This window comes from Rhincodon typus, chromosome 20 (assembly GCF_021869965.1).
Source record: "Rhincodon typus isolate 14 chromosome 20, sRhiTyp1.1, whole genome shotgun sequence".
NCBI classification, from domain to species: domain Eukaryota; kingdom Metazoa; phylum Chordata; class Chondrichthyes; order Orectolobiformes; family Rhincodontidae; genus Rhincodon; species Rhincodon typus.
Genome location: NC_063351.1, coordinates 16,449,279 through 16,465,774, shown reverse-complemented (window position 1 = coordinate 16,465,774; position 16,496 = coordinate 16,449,279). Strand labels below are relative to the sequence as shown.

Here is a 16,496-nt window from a genome sequence, read left to right as displayed (position 1 = left end):
TTTAAATCAGTACGAGATAACAGACACAAAAGTTGACATTTTTTTCCACCCAAAATAATTGGGGGACTGTTCTGCACACAAGTCATCACCCTGCAAACTGTTGAGAAACCAGCTAATGCATTTGCATTGCACATTTATACAGCTGAAATATTTTAACCAGTTACAACCTTCTTTACTGCATCATGATTTCCATTTCAGATTTAATCTGAAGAATTGATACTAAGCTCACAAGTTTATCAGGAGAGTACAGTATAACACAGATACAGCCTGTGATTGGAAAAGCAACTCATCATTTTTTTCCATTCCAATCGGTGGATAGAAGCAGATTCTCAACTGGACTAAATTCATTGGGAAAAGTTGGCAATTAACATTGGAATGTCCAGTTAGCAAACTTAGCTGGCTATTCAAATGAATCATAGAATCCCTGCAGTGGGAGAGCAGGTCATTTGGCCCGTAAATTCCATACTGACCCTCCAAAGAACATCCCACCCAATCCCCATAACCCTGCACTTCCCATGCTAACGCACCTAGCCTGTACATCCCTGGACACAGCAATTTAGCATGGCCAATCCACCGCACCTGCACATCTTTGGACTGTGGGAGGAAACCCACGGAGAGAATGTGCAAATTCCACACAGTCACCTAATGCTGGAATTGAAACCAGGTCTCTGGCGCTGTGAGGCAGCAGCGCTAACACTGAACCACCATGCTGCCCTCTGACTGAGTCCCAGGAAATCCTGATGTCCAGTTTGGATCCAGTCACGGACAACTTCAGATCAATTCATTGAGCAATTATTCCAGAAAGATGTTGTCCATTTTAAATACAAGTCAAATTTCTTCCCTGAAAAGCAGTTTTTGTTTACATTTTTTAACTAGTTTAGACAATTCTAACACCCCTCCCATCTTGGAAAGGTAAGTAGATATCCACCATGGTGATCGGAAGTTTCTCATCAATGCAAATAATGTCTTCTAATAATTTGCAGGTGAAGATGCCTCCTTACACAAGAGTATCTCAGGGGCTGGCTTTGTCACACTTCCCTTGGTACAACAGGGTCTCAGGAAATTCCACATCTGCATAGTTAAATTGACAGCAAGCCATTTTCCATATTAAATAACTAATCATTGTTATGTTTTTGCTCCATTTGAAGCACTAAGAAACTTAAGATGAATGTGACATGGGAGTACTTGTCAGCCATATTGACAGAAAACGTCAGAGTAACACTAACATTTAAGATATTTCCTGTTGACCACTGTTTGCCATGGAGAAACAAGAGTGTAGGCAAATAAATTTTTTAATACTTGAATGCATTGCAATTATTGTGAGACATGCATTACAATATAAAACAGATTACCGGTGACACAGTAACATTGTGTTTGAGAGGAAGAACAGATGCGTGCACACAATGGCTTAAATGTTGACAATTCTCTTGCATTTTAAAATAATAACATTTACTTTATATTGTTGAGAAAAGGGGGTCAGCATTTATGTTGCTCTGAAAATCAAGCTAGTTCTCCCTATTGAACCTGAAGTCTAAGGTGGCAAGTGAAAAGTATGCTGGATAATCGCTAATTCATTTGACAAAATTCACAGGCACAGTACCTGTACTTAAAGTGTGACAGTTCAAAACAGTGCTCAGATTCAGCTTAAAAATTATGCAGACTTCATAGTAATAAACAGAGGTTTTGCTAATGTCTTAATAGATTGTTAGACTGCACCTGGCATATTATGTTTAGTTCTGATTATTTCAAAAAAAAGCCTGAATGCATTGCAGACATTGTAGAAAAGACAAGCTTAGCGCCAAGAGCAAAAAGAAATAAATAAATTAGGGAAATAATTAAAATATATGCATTAGAAGCTGAAATATCTTACACTTTGAAAATATTAAAGCAATGGAATTTTAAGCAGTTGAGATTGTACAACTTTAAAATGGGTTTTCCAGAGCCAGTGAGGTCATTCAGCAGTAGTTATCTCTTAGCAAGCCACAATAAGGGATTTGAACAATGATATTGCAAAGTAAAAGGGGAACTTCTCATCAGTGCAGTGAATTCAAGAAGATTTTTATTCGTGGCAACTTTAGTAGCACAGGATTTTCACGTTTACATCTGCTTGACAAAATGCCAGCTTCACAAAGTAATGCTGGTGATTGCCTTACAGTCATTACAATTGTAAAATCTGGTCATAACACTAACCTCACCAATTCAGAATGTCTGGGATCAAGTCATTTCTAATGCTGTCCAAACACCCAGAAAAGTCAGAATGCCTTGCATCCTATCCAGATGCATCACAGCTTGGTATGGCAACTGCTCTGCCCAAAACCACAAGAAATTACAGAATTGTAAACACAGCCCAGTTCATCACGAAAAGTAGCCTTCCTTCCATTGACTCAGTCTATACTTACTACCATAATCAAAGACCCCTCCCACCCCAGTGATACTCTCTACCATCCTCTTCCATTGGGCAGAAGGTACAGAAGTTTGAAAACGCATACAAACATTCTTCCCCAATATTATCAGACCAACGAACAGATCTCTCATATTACAGTTGTCACACTATTTTCTGCATTCTGTTCTATTACCCTGATGTACTTATGATTTGTCTGGCGAGCATGCAAAACAATACATTTCACTGCATCGCAGTACGTGACAATAATAAATCAAATAACCACAAGGTGTGAAAATCAGAACAGGATTATAAATAATTACTTGCAACATACTGCAGTATTTTCCATGTTTCTGCTTCTCCATTTATCACTTAGGCTCCATGACCAGCCTTAGCCCTTCTCGCTTCTCTACCACCCTTTCCCAAGCTCCACCTCATTTGACAGAGTTTTTAAGTCATCACTTATATTTCCCACCTTCAGTATGGCACGCTGTCTTAGATTTTAATGAACTCTCTAGCACTTTGGGATAATTTTGTACAATAAAGCTACCATGTAAATGCAAGTTATTTTCATTATAGTTGAGGAAAATGAATACTGAAAATCTGTTTATTTTGTTTCTCTCCATCCAGCGGTTTCCAAGTGTTGCTGAGATAATTGAAAGCCATCAAAAGAATCCCTTGGTACTCATTGACAGCCAAACTAACACAAAAGACTCCACCAAATTAAAATATCCAGTCAAATGTCATAATACAGACTTCTAAATGAATGGATTCATTCTCATTTCTATTTGACAAGATTGGTTCTCAATTTCAAACAAAACATATTTTAGTGCAATTTTCAAAGCTGTATAAATCCATACAATGATGCTCCCATAAAGAGATGAATTGTGTAACGGTTACATCATTGTTTGCTAGAATCCATCAGCTACTGAATGCACAACAGAAGCATTTTCTTGAGAGTATAAGTTAATAGCTTACATATCAAAATGTTATTAAAACCACTGTACAGTTACTAAGATCAGATAGGATCTATCCAAATGTCAACTAAAAGAAAGTTCAGCTTACAAAACCAGCTCGTCTTTGTTCATGGTTAAGTTTAATTTTGATGTAATAAATAAAAGCTGCAACCGTGAACTTTCATTTCTCCAAATATTCACATTCCAATTTCTAATCATCTTTAGTGTTGAAAATGTATTTTTTGGTAAGCACTGTAAGAATATTTAAATATTGCTAAGTAGTAATGATGATGGAATTAAATGTGGAAGTGAAATGAAGGTTCAATTTGCAATTCTGGTTAACAGGAACGTCAAATTGAACATTTGCTTTTCATCTTTAGGTGATTTTAAAAGCAACCTGCTCATTGTATGAGTTTGTTATGAAAAGAGATTGAGCAGACTAAATTCCATTCTTGTTCATAGACCAACAATATAAAACCATCTGCAAGTTAATGTTTGCTACATCATCCAGAGACAAGATAACTGGTGTAGAGAAGGGAAAATATACATGCCTTGATCACAGGTGGTGCTCTCTGAAATGGCTAAGGTTTATTATTGGAGAAATTAAAATATCAGAGCTCCACCTGTAACATATGAATGTGGGAATTCCAAGTAAAGGCAATGTATGCCTGAAATTAGAAGTGGTCAATTGTCATTAATTTCATCCATAAACAAAGTTTGCAGAATTCTTCATAAAGTTGTCAATTGTTTAGAAACCTAGTAACATTACTTGCATGAATAAGCAATTTGAATGTCTTCTAAAATGCTTTGTAATTTTATTGTAAGTCATGTAATTCAGACAGTGCAACTTAAATATTGCACTGTATGCCAGTTTGAATTTTAAGCAGTGTAAAAGTGACCATGCAGAAGTCAATGCTGTAAAAACTACTGATTCACTAATTTCCTTTAGCAAAAAAGAAATGGAGACTTTGTCAATACCACCCACATTTTTTTAAAAAAATAGAAAAAAATCACTCTTAGTAAATACAACAATTTGTCAGTGAAGTTACTCATTTTTGTTTGAATAAAAGAATATTGTTCGAATTAATAAATGTTGAAAAGTGAAGATTTTAATGTTTAAGGAAGATTTTAATTCAAGAAAATATTTTGGTTTGTTACTGACGTATATTGATGAAATTGCTAATCCATCAACTGAAAAGTGGTAGAGGAAACAAAAAAAAAAAATCACTATCTGGCACCATGATGAAAAGACAGTTAATGACCTTCAATTTCCTATGGTGATACTGCCACTTCTGTTGTTAGGAATGAGAATTGGCTCCTGAATGTACTTAAGAGACAACTCTAGAAGAGGCAGGCTTGCAACACTTGACTTTTAGATTAGGCAGAGTCTGATGTGAAACCAGATTAAAACATTTGAGCTTCTCATTTGTACCTTGTTTTATTATGCATCATAAATTCCAGTATGATTCTGGGAGGGATACTTATATTGAAGACCAGGATCAGTCCACAGTCTCCCTAACAATTCTTTGGTAGTGTTATGGACCAGACTAAACCCCCTCAAAACATATCAAGGAGATAGCCTCGACCCTAAATTTTATTTAGGGGCAAGTGTAAGGCACTGCATTCTCAATGTGATTCAATTGGTCAAACTACCAGGCTTTAAGCAAAAACACACTATTCTCACACCACATTTAACATACAAACAAAAAACGAATTGGCATAATTTTAACTCTATTGACATACTTATATAATTTAACTACTACTCACGAATGGTTCCATATAGCAGCATCCCATAAATGCACAATTGAGAAAGGCAAATTCAGCTCAACAGATGTCCCTCACTTGCTATCGCCTCTAGTCCAGGAGAAAGACCACCGACAGAATGAATTTAGCAGCAGAGTGAGCTGTATCCAGCAGCTGGAACTCCAAACCCCAGCTTCAACAACTGAAAGCAAAACTAAAACCCTGGATCTGTTTGAGTCTGACCCTACTAATTCATACTTCTTTTATCTACTTTAAAAAATATCAAAGCTATTTACTCCGCTTTCAACGGAGCAGACACCTCGCTACCAACTCCTTCAAGAGAACTGGAACAAAACAAATTCCTCCTAACGACACAATGTCATAGTTAGAACAAACTAGAAAATACCCGTTTTCTTCCTCTACTTCCTGGCTTCAAATAGGTGTATTACTTTATCTTCATCTTTAAATGGGGCAAAATCTGTGCTTTAAGCACTCGCTGTGACAAAACAGGACATGGCCTGTCAAATTCCTGCATGAAGACAATTATCTTAATCACTCTCCTAATTTAGTGTGGATTTCAAGTTGATAACTATCAACACAATTTAAAAACAGAGGGAAAAGCTTTTCGCAATTCTGTCCATCAGAATTTTTAGTTATTTTGAAAATTTTAAATCTCTTAATATTCTCTGCTAATCTAATAAAATCGGCCATGTATCCTAAATCTCTCCTTCATAGCATGCTTTCTATATTAGTTGAATTTACACTTCCTGTTCTTAGCTGTTACATTCTTTCTAAAAGTCAGGTCCTAAAATGCTGTAGCACCTTATTAATAACCTAACTAATAGTATATGCAAGTTTAGCATAAACTCCCAGCTGTACTCTATTTATGAAGAGAGCACAATATGTTATTACCCTTTTATAGCTTTGTCAATCTGCCTTAAATGAATATCAAGTCTTTTTATGTTCATCCAGCTGTTCAACACAGCTACATTTTAGGCCCTTAGCTCTAAAATTCTCTCCCTAAGTGAGTGAGCTTTCCTGTCACAGGGCCTTCCAGCAATATACACCTTAAAATCAACCTCTTTGTCCAAGCTTTTAGTCATTGTCCCAACATCTCCATTCCTGGCTTGACATCCAATCTCACTTGATAGCAAAACATACAAAAGGTCCACTGCACAAGGTACTATGTCAAAATGCAAGTGTTCATTGAACATTATTCCCATTCCTCTTTCCTCCAAGTTATACTGTCACCCACTGCCAATTCTACAAATTAAAGTACTTGTACAGTCATATCACAAGTTAAAGGCATTAAAAAGCTTTTAAGGTAGTGTATTCTCTGGCATCTCATCAGTAATTAAATTTCTTACCTCACCAGTTTGCAATCTCACAAACACCAACATTTGCCAGCAACGGAGATGAACTCTGATGCAGAATAAATGAAGAAGGGTCTAGGCCCGAAACGTCAGCCTTCTTGCTCCTCTGATGCTGCTTGGCCTGCTGTGTTCATCCAGCTCTATACCTTGTTATCTCAGATTCTCCAGCATCTGCAGTTCCTACTATCTCTGATGCAGAATAGTTGGTTTTACAAGTCAAATATTCACGATCAATGAGCTGGGAGCAACCATGAATATTTCTGTATCCCAACAGTTATTAAAAATCTAATTTTATGATTTATATTTTAGGGGGATTTTGGAAACTTGATTTAAAACACAAAGATAGCAGGGAGGAAAAACAAGGTTTGAGAAATTGGTAAACTCCAAGATAATTACAAGTCATAGGATATTCCAACTTTACCTAAAGGATTTAGAGGTGGGGAAAGAATTAAAGTAGACGCTCCTTTTTTTAAAACTGTGTCACGGAGTCAGTAAGTCTAGTAAGATTGCTGTTGTCCCTGTTTGGAGCATAAATTGGCTCCCAGTATCAAAATGGTGTTTGAAGGTATGGTTAATTAGTTTGTGTTCTTATCTGGGGCATCGCAGGGATGCCACAATTTTGAGAGGATCAATTTAAGAGAGTTACTTTTGGTTTTGGAGTATCACCTAGGTGATTTCTTACAGGAATAGTCAGTCAGCTTTGATACAGGCAGAGAGAGAGAGAGAGAGAGACAGACAGAGAGTGAGAGTGAGAGAGAGAGAATCTACCAAATGCTGTAAAACAGCTGGAACCAAAGGCAAACAACAATCAGAAACCAGGCAAGAATGAAGTGAGGCCAAGCTTGAGCTGCAAAAGTCCACAATTGTGATTTGTTGGAGACTGCTTGAGGATTTAACTCACTTGATGTTCACGGAATGACCCCGAACAATCTAATTTTAAGAACAGCAGCATTAAGGTTAGTGATTCTTGTTTATTTTAATCTTGTATTGCAGAGATTATTAATTGGGAGTTCATTTGTTATTAACTAACCTCCAATACCAAAACAACTGATGTGCAAGGCATACAAAAAGCCTATACTCTCAATTCTGAACAGGAGTCATGTTGGACTCAAAACATTAAATCTGTTTCAACAGATGTTGCCAGACATGCTGTTTCTCCAGCAATTCATTTTTTTTTTTTTATTTAAGAAGCCTGCACTTGCAGCTGGAGGTAACATTTTCAACAGGACCTCCCAACAGTTGTCATTTAGTGGTTACCCATTGACCTAGTTTCACATCATCATCACTGATTCCACCATAATCAATATCTCAGGGGTCACCATTGATCAGAAACATAACTGGACAAACCAACTAAAAACTGTGGTCACGAGATCTGGTCAGAAATCAGTATTGACTCAGTTCCTTATCCAAACCCTGTCTACCATTTCAAAGCTCAGGAGTGTCCTGTTTGACAGGATGAGTGCGACTACACCATCAGGAAATTCAACCCAATCCAGGCTAAAGCAATTCAATTGATTTGCACTCCCTCAACACAACTAGTTTCATGTCTACCATCTACTAGATGCACCTACATCTGTTCCCAAGATCTCTGAAACTACCTCCCAAATGTTCAATGGGAGGACCATCTGCTGGCAAGTTCCTCTACAAGTCATATAATTCCCTGGTTTGTAAATAGGTCACTACTCCTTTATTATCACTGGGTAAAATTCGTGGAACACCCTTAAAATATTTAAGACTAAAATGATAAAGAGTTGATTTTCTTTGATGACCATTTATCCTTGGAGACATCACTGTGCCCTTAACCCAGAGACTGCAGCATTCAAAATGACTCACCAAGAGCAGTTTAGAATGGACAACAGTGCTGGCCTCATTTGTGGTGCCCATATCCAATCATTACATAAAAATGCCAGCTACACATTCATACTCGACATTGCATTGGAAGGAGGTGGGTTAAAATTGCAATTGAACAGTGCTGCAAGCACGGCTAGATCATCATTTGCTGAGGTCCTACATGCTGTCACAAGTTTAAGAGTCTCCATTGAATAATATATTTTCTGATAATGCTAAGAGAGGAAAATTAAAATGGAAATATTCAACAGTTATATTTGCATAGGGAAAGAGGCAAAGAAAATAATCCAACTAGAATATATCCTGCAACAACCTATTTGCAATGTGACATAACTTTAAATGAAAACACTTTGTAATTTCTCAATTAACATGAAAACGTCAATCGACAGCAAAACATGCAATTAAACAGATCAGCACTTACTAATCAAATGCAAGAATTCAACTGCATAAAACTTAAATCGTTTTCTTCCACATTTTTGGACAAAGTCACCAATGTCCTCAAATTATCAAATTATGTCCTCAAAGGACATTATCAACCTCATCATTTTCTATGCACATAATGCTTTAAGCAGAGAGCTATTCTTATGGCATTGTTGTCCACTACTCATTCTTGATGCGTTTCAACCATAAGTGACTTTTCTCCTGAATAGTTTATTACCATTAGACTCAAAACAGCCCAAATATATCTTTTGCATTAGGGAAAGCCAACTGAACCTTAAATAATGATTTGATATAGGTCTCAGTGGTATAAATACCCTTTAGTTGAATAATTTTCCTGGATACAAAAGTTAGGAAGTGCTTTATTTTTCCAATGAGGTTAACATCCACATTGTCAGGAAAAACCTTCATCAGAAGCTTTAAATTTTCATGCAACCAAAAAGAACTGTAACATTTTCATATATAGTTGCTCTTTACCTTAGCTTCAAACGCATCCATCACAGGAATAATGGATTTTTCTTCAAACTGGTCCTTTGGAGAAAGTGTTTCATCATCATTGACGTTTTTAAAAAATTCATTTATTGCTCATCCCCAATTGGCTTGGAAAAGATGATGATGGGAAGGGGGAAAGCTGCCTTAAACCTCTACCATCTTTGGGATGTAGATACATGCACAGTGCTACTTGGAAGGGGGTCCAAGACTTTGACCAATAACAGTGAAGAAATGGTGATATAGTCCCAAATCAGAATGGTGATTGCCTTGGAGGGGGAAGTTTTATTTGGTGGTATGCACATGTATCTACTGCAATTCACTAGCATGACAAACAGGAGCCTGAGTACTGCATTAACTGTATCATGGACCAGACTAGGCCCCCCTCAAAATATATTAAGATAGCCTCTAGACACTAACTTTTTCTTATTTTAAAAGTGCCAGGTGTTTTGTTCCAATGCAATTAGTATGATCAAACTACCAGATTGAAAGCAAAACATACTTTATTTATCCACTATAGTTAAAATACAACAAAAGAAAGATGAAATTAGAATAACTCTAGTGGAAAATTTAACAGAATAATAGTGTTAACTACTATTAATTAACTGGTCCAATATACTAACATCCCATAAACGTACCCTTGACAAAAGGCAAATTCAGAAAACAGATTGTCTCACATGCAACTCCAGCAGCAGGAAGAGAACCCCACCCATTGTTTAGCTGTAACAGAGGGGGAACAAAATAGCTTCCACTCCTTCAAGACCCCAGCAGCAACTGCTTAAACTTAAAACTAAAAATCTCAGTTCTTATGGAAGCTGGACCATCCCCATGCAGGCTGCTTCTACTGTTCCAACTTCTCAAAAAAAAAACAAGGTCTCACATGCTGTTTACAAGTTTTCAATAGATAGCTTTGCTTTAAAACCTCTCTTCCCAAACAAAAAAAAAACAGAAAATACACCTCTTAAAGCCACAGTATTGTCAGATCTCCCCCTTAAAAAACAGAACCAATATAGATCATAGAATCCCTACAGTGTGGAAACAAGCCCTTCAGCCCAACAAGTCGACCCTTGGAGCATCCCACCCAGACCCATATAACTCCCCTAATCTAACACCCCTGAACACTACGAGCTATTTAGCACAGCCAATCCACCTAGCCTGCACATCTTTGGACTGTGGGAGGAAACTGGAGCACCCGGAGGAAACCCATGCAGACACGTTGAGTTTGCACATTCTCCCCACAGACAGTTGCCAGAGGGTGGAATTGACCCTGGTGCTGTGAGGCAGCAGTGCTAACCACTGAGCCACCGTGCCGCCCTACAAAGATGGCTTCATTTTTAAAAACCTTTTGTCTTATGCTAATAGTACACTAAATACTTATACATTACATTGACTCTAAGCATGCGTCCATGACTACAATCCCCTGCAGTCTTTTCTCCCCCTGCCAAACATCTCGCCTTCCTTCATAAAGGTTGTGCAACACGTCAGCAAGTATGTTACCTCACCCTGCCACATGATGAATTTTCAAATTGAGTGGGTGCAATAATAAGCTCTAATTAAACAGTGTGGAATTTTTGTCCTTAAATTTCTCCAAAACCTTTATAGGTTTATGGTCAGTATACACTATTGTCTCAGACACATTACTGGCAACATAAATGTTGAAATGGGGCAATGCCAACACCAAGCTTAAAGTCTCCTTCTGAATTGTGGAATATTTCTGTTGATGAATATTCAATTTTCTGGGAAGTACCTAATACCTCGTGTTCTCATTGTCTTCAAGAGTACAGCACATACATCCACATCACTTGCATCGATAGCCACCTTGAATGGTGTGATTAACACTGGGGTAGTGGTTAACACAGCTTTCAGGCTGTCAAAAGCATTCTAATATTCCTGCATCCACTGAAATTTTCTGCACCTCTCCAACAAGTCAGTCAGTGGAGCAACCATGCTGCTAAAAATATGAAATTCCGATAGAAACACTCCATCCCAGGAATCATACACAGTGCTTCCCTCTTTGTTCATGGTATGGGAAACTCCCCAAAAATCTGTTTTCATATCCTGTGGGGCTATTTGTCCATGTTCAATGACAAGGCCCAGGAACGTGACTTGAGCTTTTGCGAACTCCGTCTTAGCCAGGTTTATCATAAGCCCAGCTCCCGAAGTCAACCGAACAATTCCAATAGATGCCCCAAACATTCATTAGATATGTGACTACAAAAAGAAAAATTCGCCAGATGAATGTACACCACACAACTGGGTAATCCTGAAATTACTGGCTAGCCTTTGAAATGGGGCTAGTGCATGTTCTCATACCAAATGGCATAATTTTCAATTGGTGCAGTCCATTTAGTGTCAGATAAAAAAGGTACCTGCTCGTATTCTCTAAGCCCAACTTAAAAATATAAATTTGCTTGTCCCACCTTCTTATTACAGCCTTCCAAATGTGGAATAGGAAATGAATCAGATTTTGTAACTGCACTGACTTAGCAACAGTCCACACATAATCGTTGGGTGCCATCTGGTTTTGGCACCATTACTATGGGTGAGCTCCAGTCGCTGGAACTCACTTCAGTTATGTTGTCATCGAGCACATGTTCAATTTCTTTTTGAACCTGTGCCAACATGCATAAATTAGATGAATACTTCCCAGCATATTCTAACATATCTCTCCTTATGATTGTAATAACACCTTCAGGTCATTTTGATCTTCCTCTGGAAGATAACTCAGTAATTTATCCCATTTTGCGAGAACTTCCTCATTGTCCAATTTAACTAGAGGAATGTCCAATTCAGAATCATCTGAACTTGGTTCTTCATTCTGTGTTGTAAACAGTACCACATTCTCCTTTGCTTTCCTTCCCGATCAAAATACCTTTTGAATGTATGTACACAACACATTCAGATTTATTTCTATCTGGCATTCTTATCAAATAGTTGACCTCCCTCAATTTCCTTTCAATTTGAAAAGGCCTCCTAATCCTAGCCTTTAAAAAAGGTTCATATTCCACTGGAAGTAACACTATCTCCACTAGCAAAATGGCAAATTTTGATTTCTTGTCTGCTTCCTGTTTCATCACATGCCGTGTTACTTTCAAATGCTGTCTAACCTACTCACCGACTCTATTTAATCTTCCCCTAAAATTTGACACATAGCTCAAATATGTGGTCACTGAACTCTGACTCACCAATTTCTTCTTAATTAACTTCAGCTGTCATCTCACCTCATGCCCAAAAACTAATTCAAATGGACTGAATTTAGTAGATTATTTAGGTACATCCTTAATTGCAAAGTGTACAAATGGAATTCCTTTATCCCAATCCTCTGGATATTCTTGAGTATAAGCCCTCAACATGCTCATGAAAGTCTGATGCCACTGTTCCAATGGCTCCCAGAGATTCTGGATGGTACGCAGTGGATTGGAACAGTTTTATTCATAAACTATCCATAATTTCGTTGGATAACTTTGATGTAAAATTTGACCCTTGGCTTGATTGTATCTCTATGGGTAGTCTGTACCTAGTAAAAAATTTGAGTAACTCTTCTATAATCCTTTCAGCTGTGATGCTGCATGATGGAATGGCCTCTGGAAATCCAGTAGATGCATCTATTATGATCAACAAATACTGATTACCACTTTTTGTTTTAGGTAGGGGTTCTACACAATCAATTAAGACTATTATAAAAAGATTCCTCAAATGCAGGAATGGGTATTAAGGGCACTGGTTTTAGCACGACCTGATGTTTTCCAATTATCTGACACGTATGACATGTCCAGCAAAATTCAACCACATCCTTATGCAGTCCAGGCCAATAAAAATGTTATGTATTTTGGCTTGAGTTTTTCTTACTCCCAAATGACCTTCTACTGATAATTCATGTGCTACCCACAACACTTCCTTTCTATAACCCACTAGTAATATGTCTGAATATACGATGGTCTTCGTTTACTCATCAAGACATCATTTTTAAGTTAGTAACATACTGGGATTTACACAGATTCTTCTTCTGTATATAGTTTTTGATACAGCTACTTTGGTTTTTCATCTTTGTTGAAATTCAGCTAATTTCTTTGAACTAAAAATAACCACTTTTTTCTTGTTTTTTTTCTTAACAATTTGATCAAATATAATTTCTGATCATTGAACGTCAACTCCCTTATCTTTACTCCTTGATTTCTGTTTCAGCCTGTGCCTTTGTGACCTTGTTACCACAGTCAGGAAAAATCCCAGGAAAAACTTCCTGTTGCCGGGTTTTCCACTGACTTTTCAGCTACAGGACGAATCACTCCCACCTGTGATCCAGCTTTATCATTAACAAGGATAAACTACATTCCTGGAACTGAGAATTTCTCTATTACCCCTACCACCACTTCAGTGAAAATTGGTGAACTCTCCAACCTCATTTTATATAATGGAACACTGGCCTGATCAATCTTTCAAAATTACTTTGTTGCATCCTTTCAAAACTCACCATGCGTTTGACCAGGTTCCCTCTTTAGATTTCTAAAACGTAGTCAGTAGGCTTCTTGTACTAGCTCATACGTATTTAAGATGGCATTTTTCAGTTCATTGCACTCCCCAGATACATCCTCTGATAGTGATGTGAATACTTCACCAGCTCTACCTACCAACTTTGTTTGGATCAACAATAACCATATGGTCACCAGCCATTTCATTTGTTTTGCCACTTTCTCAAATTAAATTAAAAAGGCTTCCATATCTTTCGCGTCAAATTTAGGCAACAATTGGACATATTTAGATAGATCCCCACCAGGCCTTTGGCTATGATGGGATTGCTCTCCATCACTACTTCTACTGTTCACCTCTACCTCCACCATTTTAAATTGACTTTGACTTTTCAGTTCTAACTTCCAAAGTTCAAAAACTGTCTCTGTCTCTTTCTTCTGCTAAGGCTATTCTTCCCTTCCTTTTCGTCCACTGGAGCTATTCTCTCCTGCTTTTCCTCTGCTTTTAATTGTAATTCAAACTGTTTCATTTCCGTTTCACATTCAAGCGGCTTCATTTTCAGTTGAATTTTAGCCATCCCCAAAATATTCTGATGGCACTCCTGGCAATTGTAAATGCTGCACAATTGCTACAACTCTCTCCCCTTTCCTCACAGGGGCAGGCAAACCCAACTTTAGCTTAATAAAAACCAAAAGAACTGTGGATGCTGTAAATCAGGAACAAAAACAAAAGTTGCTGGAAAAGCTCAGCAGAAAAGCTCAGAACAGAGTTCTGATGGAGGGTCACTGGACCCGAAACGTTAACTCTGATTTTTTTCTTCATAAATGCTGCCAGACCTGCTGAGCTTTTCCAGCAACTTTGTTTTTGTTCCAACTTTAGCTTGTGTGTCAATTCCAAAAGCTTTGCCTTGCTAACATTCTCTAAACCTCCCAACATGACTTTTTCCACCCCCAGGAAATTCTTAGTGACTGAAAAAAGCCATTATTACACAAGGCACATCCTGTTTAACCCGACCATATTCAACACTAGAAGTAAAAGACACTTACCTTTACCACTCGGAGATAGTAAGAACGGGAAATGCTGGAGTCAGAGAAACACAGCAGCCCAGGCAACAGAGGAGCAGGAAAGGTGATGTTTCTGGTTGGGACCCTTCTTCAGATTTCCACTGTGTTCCTACAACATTCACCATTCACTGCCTTTCAGTCCAATAATCCTAAAGCCAACCTGGAATCAGAGATTTTGATCCTGGACAAGCCCCCAGTTTGTTATAAACCAGACCAGACACCCCTCCAAATATATTAAGATAGCCTAGACCATACTTTTTTCTTATTTTACAGCAAGTGCCAGACATTTTGTTCTGATACAATTCGAATGGTCAAACTATCAGATTTAAAGCAAAATACACTTTATTCATCTACTATAGCTAAAATACAACGAAAGAAGGAAGAAATTGGAATAGCTTGACTCTACTGGAAAACGTAGAAAAATAGATTATTTACTAATTAACTGTTCCAATATTATAACATCCCATAAACACACCCTTGACAAAAGGCAAATTCAGAAAACAGACGGTCTCACATGCAACTCCAGCAGCAGGAAGAGAATGCCCAGCCTTTAGTTATAACCGAGAAAGGGGAGAAATATAGATTCCACTTCAAGACCCCAACAGCAACTGCTGAAAGCTACAACTAAAAATCCCAGTTCTGTGGAGGTTTCAGAAGATGAACACAAGCAAGATCAGATTCAGATAACAATTCTCCATCTCCATAAAGGCAATCTTAGAGATGGCATATTGTGTGGTCAGAAACTTATCTTGGAATCAAATATGACACAGATCTGCAATCTGGCCCAGCCTCAGACAGTGAGCAGGAAGTCAACTGGTGTTGATAGCTTAACAGCAAAGTTCTCAGGGAATCAAAGACAAAGGCATCAGTTTTCCCAATATTTAGCTGAAGATTATTTCTGATAGTCTAGCACTGGATGTCAGAAAAGTGGCCTGACAATTTAGAGTTAGTGATGACATTGACAGAGTTGGAAGTAAGGTCCAACTGGGTTTTGTTGATGTACATGACTGGAGGTCTGTGACTAGTGGTGTTCCACAAGGATCAGTGCTGGAACCTCTGTTGTTGGCAATATGATTTGGATGAAAACATAAGTTGTTTGATTAGGAAGTTTGCACATGGTATGGAAATTGGGGGAGCTTTGGGAAGTCAGGAAAGTTATCAAAGGACACACATCATCTGGAAAGTTGGGCAGAGAAATGGCAGATGGAGTTTAATCTGTACAAATGAGAGGTGATGCATTTTGGGAGGTTAAATGCAGGAGGAAAGTACATGGTTAGTAGCAGGACCCTTAGCAGCATTGAATATACACAGGGATCTTGGGATTCAAGTCCTTAGCCCCTGGAAGTGGCAATACAAGTGGATAAGGTGGTAAAGAAGGCATACAGCATGCCTGTCTTCATTGGTCAGGGCACGGAGTATAAAAGTTGGCAAGTCTTGTTACAGCTGTATAAAACTTTAGTTAGGCTATATTTGGCAAACTGTGCACAGTGCCAGACACCACATTATAGTAGGATACGAAAGCTTTGGAAAAGGGTGCAAAAGAGGTATATCAGGATATTGAGTTAGTAGGAACTGCCGATGCTGAAGAATCTGAGATAACAAGGTGTAGAGCTGGATGAATACAGCAGGCCAAGCAGCATCAGAGGAGCAGGAAAGCTGACGTTTCGGGTCTGGACCCTTCTTCAGAAATGGGGGAGGGGAAGGGGATTCTGAAATAGAGAGGGGGGGGGGGGGGGGG

The 16,496-nt window shown here is 38.1% G+C and overlaps 1 protein-coding gene across 6 annotated transcripts in view; it reads left to right on the top strand.

Annotated features, from left to right (window-relative positions):
- blnk (B cell linker) overlaps window positions 1-4,761 on the top strand; it is a 186,626-nt gene extending 181,865 nt beyond the window's left edge. For all 6 annotated transcript variants that reach the window (XM_048608674.1, XM_048608673.1, XM_048608678.1 and 3 more), the window contains one exon: window positions 3,011-4,761. In XM_048608674.1, the coding sequence (XP_048464631.1) occupies window positions 3,011-3,142 (132 nt within the window). In that variant the 3' untranslated portion in view covers window positions 3,143-4,761. The remainder of the gene's footprint in view (window positions 1-3,010) is intronic.
- Window positions 4,762-16,496: the final 11,735 nt, after the last annotated feature.